We start from the raw sequence: 6357 nt of genomic DNA, 5'->3' as shown, positions 1-6357 counted from the left end.
ACCTTTTCTCCTCCAAGGAAAACAATCCCAACTTCTCCAATTTTTCTACTGAACTGAAGTTCCTCATCCCTGGAGCCATTTTTGTGAATCTTTTCTGCACCTACTCAAAGGCCTTCACATCCTTCCTAAAGTGTGGTGCCCAGTACGGACACAATACTTACACTGAGCCAGACTTGTGTTTTATACAAGTTTAACATAACTTTCTTGCTTTTGATTCCTATATCCCTGTTGGTAAAGCCCAGCCTCCTGTATGCTTTATTAATCACTCTCTCAACTTGTCCTACCACCTTCAATGATTTATGCACAGATACACCCATATGATAAACCCAAAGATATATCATTGCTGGAAAAAATCATGAGTCAGGTTAGAACTGGGAAAAGTTAGAGAAAATGCAGAGACGGGGAAAGGGAGGATGGAGGAAAAGAAGAAAAGGTAAGATTGGTGATGGAGTATTCTGTGGGTAGCTGAATTATACAGGTAGGTGGTGGAAGGTGAATAGTATATGTGTAGAGTTAATTTTTGGGTATAGTTAACTTTTGTGTTTGCGAATAGTGGCTTGATGGTATTTTCAATATGTAGCCAGATAATTTAATGATAATGTTATGGGTTGGGAGGAGAAAGGGGGTTGTGATGTGTGGGGTAAGATCAAGACACATGGGCACAGTTTCCTGGTACAAAGAACAAGAACAAAGAACAAAGAAAAGTACAGCACAGGAACAGGCCCTCCAAGCCTGCGCTGAACATATTGCCCGTCAACTAAAACATTTTGCATTCCGGGGTCTGTATCCCTCTATTCCCATCCTATTCATGTATTTGTCAAGCTGCCTCTTAAACACTGCTATCGTACCTGCTTCCACCACCTCCTCTGGCAGCAAATTCCAGACACTCACTACCCTCTGCGTAAAAAACTTGCCCCGCACATCTCCTCTATAGTTTTATCCTCTCACCTTGAAATAATCCCATAATCAGATGACAATTAGAACTATTGATTTCTCGTTGCAATTTGTTTTTGAAATGTGGGAGCCTTGGGGTTGTGAGGTGTATGTCACTGGCTGTATACTGTATTCATCATGGAAAAGAAGTGAAGGCATTGGAGAGAGCACAGAAAAGATTCACGAGAATTGTTCTGGGGATGAGGAACTTTAGTAATGAATACAGATTGGAGAAGCTGGGACTGTTTTCCTTGGAGATGACAAGGCTGAGAAGAGGTCTGGAGAGAGGAGATTCGGAGAAGCCCCGCCCACTCCAGGAGGAGGAAGCCCCGCCCACTCATGGGCGGGGGGGGGGGGTGAAATAGCCACGCCCACTCCAGGGGAGGTAGCCCCGCCCACTAATTGTGCTGGGAGCCCCGCCCGCGCATTGATAAAGAAGCCCCGCCCACTTATTGAGAAGGAAGCCCCGCCCACTCCAGGAGGAGGCAGCCTAACCACGCACTGTAAAGGAAGCCCCGCCCACTTCCTCGAGTTATCGCGAAAGTTCCGCGCGGCCCGGCCCTCCCCCTCCCCCTCCCCGCTCTCGCGCTCCCTCCTTCAGCGAGTCGGCCATTTTGCAGCAGCTCCGGGTCCGTGGCGGCCTCGCTCTCTCACTCAGTCAGTCAGTTAAAGCGCGGCGGGACATGGCCGAATACTCAGCAGTGGCGCCGCCCAGCGCGTTAAGCGGTGGCGGCGGCGGCGGAGGCGGTAGTGGCGGCGGCGGAGGCGGCGCGGGAGGCGGTGGAGCAGGTGGTGGCGGTGCCGGCGGCGGCGGCGGCTTTAAGAACGACGCATTCGCCGACGCCCTTCAGCGGGCGAGGCAGGTGGGTCACACCGCCTGGTATAAAATGGAGGCCGTGGTGGGGGGGGGGGGGGGGGGGGGAAATGGAGAGAGACAGAGAGGCCTCGACGGAGCCTCAACCAATTACCTCAACTCAAGCCCCGGCTTTGGGGAGGCAGCTTTGGGGCGGGAATGGGCCGCGTTTCCCGGGGTCGAAGGCCTCGGGAACGTGGGGATGGGCCCCCGATTGATCGCCCTCGGGGTTTGGGGGAGGGGAGAAAGGGTCTGGGATGCAGCGCCTCAAGAACAGGAGAGACCCAGGCCTCCCGCTCAGGGCCGGGCCAGGCCTCGGACACTCATTCATTCTCCACCCGGCTGGCTGGCCGGCCGGCCACATACAGAGTGGGGACGCACTCAGCTTCGGGCGCCGATCGGCTTCTGATTCCCCCCCACCGACCGCTTCCAGCCGCTTCTTCGTTGTCTCGGACTTTCACCCCTCCCCTCCCCCCCCCCCATTTTGTTCCTGCTGTTTCAGATCTGACTCCGTTTTCATATGGATTTTTCCAAGAGGAACGCACATGTTTACCCCTCCCCCCCCAACTCCCCAACCACCATCTCGCATCACCTCTACCTCTTTGTTAAACTGCTCCCGCCTGCCTCTTGCTTGAACACAAGGGGACCTGATGGTTGGTTGGGATGGATTTGTGTCGTGATTTCCTACGATGATTGCACTCCAAAAGCGAAAAGCCCTTCCTGGGCTGCTAAGCGAAGTCGTGACGGAGTCTATGGTGATATAAGCCTGGTCTTTTTTTTTGGGGGGGGGGGGGGCAGGGCTTCTTTTTATATATAATATATATTTAAAAAGTCAAAGAAAAAAATGCCATTCCACTCCACTCTCTTTCCCCTTCCCCCCCCCCCCCATCCTAGCGTACTTTCTTCCCCCAAATCAGTGTAAAATTTGATCTTTAAATCTGAATGGAACCACTGGGTGATTTTGGCAATCAAATTTCAACAAGGAAACGTTTCTGTGGCTCGTTGATTGTGAACAAAAAAAAATCCCAGCACACATGTCTCAAGTGTCTTGATGTTTGCAGTGCCTAAAATGATAAAAGGGTGAATACAGATAAGCTCTTTCCAGTTAGGATATTTAGTAGTTGCTCAAAGAGGGTGATGGATATCTGTAATTTGCTCTCCCGGTAAGACTATGGATGCTGGGCCAGTTGAAATTGTCAGTTGAACACCAAGATCAACCGATTTTTATTAAGACTACGGAGAGGTGGATCAAGGGCAGGTAATGGGAGTTGAGGCACAGAGCAGCCATCAACTACTTATAAACATACAGAAACACAAAATTAGGAGCAGGTTGCCATTTGATAGGATCATGGCTGATCTGTTTGTGGCTTCAACTCCGCTTTCCTCTCTACCCCCTATAATCTTTGAATCCCTTGTCAATCCAAATTTTATCTAACACGACTATAAAAATATTCGATGACTCTGCCTCCACTGCTGTCTGGGGAAGAGAATTCCACAGACTGATCAACTCCCTGAGAGAAAAAATTATCGTCTCCGTCTTTAATGGGAGGCCACTTATTTTTAAACTTCCCTAGTTCTAATTTCTTCTGTAAGGGGGAATGTCCTCAGCATTCACCCTGTCATGTCCACTCAGGATCTAATATATTTAAATAAGGTCACCTCTCATTCTTTCAAAACTCCAATGAATACAGGCCCAACCTGTCCAATCTTTCACATAAGATAAGCACTTTATCTCAGGAATCAGTCAAGTGAACCTGCTCTGAACTGCTAATGCAATTATATCCTTAAATAAAGAGACCAAAACTGCACACGACTGTAGATGTGGTCTCTCCAATCCTCTATGCAACTGCAACATAACATCCCTATTTTTATATTCCAATCCCCTTGCACTAAGACGAATGGGGAGCATGTTCGAAGGGCTCTGTTTCTGTGCAATTTCACAGCAATGTAGAATTGCTGGATGCATGGCTTCCTAATGCAAAACATTTCATACCTATATTAATGCAGACTTGAATCAGTAAACCTGGGACACTTGGTGACAAATGCTCCTCTGCTTACTCCCTCACTACTACTCAACTCAGATGCATGGTAGAAACCAGATTGTGGGTATTTAAGCACAGTCAGACGCCCAGTCCATAGCTACTTTTACAAATCTTCTCCGCTTCCTCTTCGCCAACTATGTTGAAATACGGAGAATGTTACAGTGCAAGATATCGACTTCACCCTAATAGATGCTGGTATTTACCCCCCACCTAGCAAAACACTTGATTGATCTTGCACGTGAACAGTTCCTGTCTCAACCACTAATGGATTTTACAATCTCAGATCCCCTTTTGTGCGTTCTACTCTCAATTCTCGGCTTTTTTTGTCCCTCTTTCGCCCCTCAACAGCTGGAAATAATCAGTTTCTCTCCATTCTTTCCTGGTATGATAGAAGTGCTCAAAACTCTATTACCTCAATTTTTTTTCTAATGAAAAGCACCCAAGACTCAAGAGGCTCTGAAGTGAAACCCGGTAGCAGAGCCAGCAACCTTATAGCTGTTCAATGATATGTGGAAAAGTTCCCCAATTTACATATACGTGTTGATGGTCATTATTGTTTCCATCCTCACCACCTGCAAGTTATAGGAGCACATGGACTCTTTTGGAATTTAGATGGAATATAAAAGTAGGGAAGTTTTACTGCAGCTGTATATGGCCTTGGTGAGACCACATCTGAAGTACTGTGTACAGTCTTGGTCTCCTTATTTGAGAAATGATTAATTGTGTTAGAAGCAGTTCGGAGAAGGTCCACTCGACTCATTCCTGGGACAGTGGGGGGAAGTTATCTTATGAGGAAAAGTTGGACAGGTTGGGCCTGTAGCCGTTGAAGTTTCGAAAAATGAGAGATGATCTTATTGAAACACAAGATCCTGAGGGTAATGTCAGGGTGGATGCTGAGAGAATGTTTCCTCTTGTGGGGAATCTAGAAATAGGGGACACAGTTTTTAAAAAAATAAGGATCTGCTATTCAACTCTGCGATGAGAAATGTTTTCTGTCAGAGTTGTTAGTCAGTGACTTTCTCTTCCCCAGAAAGCAGTGGAGGCTGGGTCATTAAATTCAAAGCTGGTTTCGATAAATTTTTGATAGACATGGGAGTCAAGAGTTAATGGGGCAGACGGGAAAGTGGAGTTGAGACCACAATCTGATCACCCATGATCTTATCGAATGGCCTACTCCTGCTCCTAAGTCCTTTGTTCCGATATTTGGATGGCCTCAATCTTGGTGATAAACCTTATTGATATTCATTTATCTCTGCTGCTTCACCCCCTTTGCCTAGTCCATTGGGCCTAACAACCTCTTACGGTTTCCCTCTGCATGAACCCTGAATTTACATCTTTCTCTACTTATCTCTGATTTCCCTTCATGCCCTCTCTGAGCTGAACTTGTGCTTGAGACCCACTTCTAACTCCCTCGACCCTGTCCCCACTGAACTGATGACTGCTCACTTCCTTTCTTGGCTCTCGTGGTAGCTGATATTGTTAATGGTTCTTTCGGCTTTATACTGTCCCTCTCTCCTTCAGATTTGCAGCCATGAGCGCTCTCCTCAAAAAACAACTCTTGACCTACTCCTTCCTTGCAAATCATCACCCTATCCCTTATACCCCTCCGACTTCCTTCGGCAAACTTCTCGAACGTGGTTTTACCTTCCAAATCCATACTTATCTTTTCTGCAACTCCATGCTTGAATCCCTCCAATGAGGTTTTTACTCCTCCCACAGCCCTGAAATGGCACTTTAAAAAGCCACAAATGAGATCCCAATGACTGAAAATGGTAAACTGCAGTCTTTGATGTTGACTGCACCATCCTCCTCCAATACCTCACCACCATCTTCCATTGAGGGGATGGCGGTCCTGTGGTTTCACTCTTATCTGCCTAGTTATAGCTGTAGTATCACTTGCGATGGCTTCACTTCTGGTTCACACACTGTTAGAACCAGGTTCTATTCTTGTTTCCTTCCTTTTTCTCATCTATGTGCTGCCTCTTGACATCATCATTGGCAAGCACAGCATCAGTTTCCTTATATACATTGACAATACCCAGCTTTACCTCACCACCAGCTCCCTTGGCCCTTCCACTGTCTCAAAACTGTCAGACTGCTTGTCCAACATCTGGTACTGAATGAGCAGAAATTTCTTTCAACTGAGTGTTGGGAAGGCCAAAGCCATTGACTTTGAACCTTGTCATTAACTCTGTTCCCCAGCCACTTATTCCCTTTTCTGGCAAATGTCAGAGGTTAAGCCAGGCTGATTGCAACTTTGGTATTACATTTACCCTAAGGTGAGCTTCCAACCATACCCCCGCGCCATCACTAAAAGACCTTTGTAACATCACCTGCTTCAGCTTATCTCATGCTGAAACCGTCATTTATGCCTTTGTTTTCTCTAGACATAACTGTCCCAATGCATACCCGGCCAGCCTCCTTTTTACCGTCCTTGAACTTGAAGTCATCTAAGCCTCTGCTGCCTATGTCCTAACTCTGACGACGTCCTGTTCACCAGTTACTCCTATGCTTGCTAACTTGATGTTG

At 47.1% G+C, this 6357-nt stretch overlaps 1 protein-coding gene across 2 annotated transcripts in view; it reads left to right on the top strand.

Annotated features, from left to right (window-relative positions):
* Positions 1-1527: 1527 nt before the first annotated feature.
* fubp1 (far upstream element (FUSE) binding protein 1) overlaps positions 1528-6357 on the top strand; it is a 37420-nt gene continuing 32590 nt past the window's right edge. For both annotated transcript variants that reach the window (XM_041207699.1, XM_041207698.1), the window contains exon 1: positions 1528-1796. In XM_041207699.1, the coding sequence (XP_041063633.1) occupies positions 1617-1796 (180 nt within the window). In that variant the 5' untranslated portion in view covers positions 1528-1616. The remainder of the gene's footprint in view (positions 1797-6357) is intronic.

Source organism: Carcharodon carcharias, chromosome 16, assembly GCF_017639515.1.
Source record: "Carcharodon carcharias isolate sCarCar2 chromosome 16, sCarCar2.pri, whole genome shotgun sequence".
NCBI classification, from domain to species: domain Eukaryota; kingdom Metazoa; phylum Chordata; class Chondrichthyes; order Lamniformes; family Lamnidae; genus Carcharodon; species Carcharodon carcharias.
This window is presented reverse-complemented; position numbering and strand designations above follow the sequence as displayed.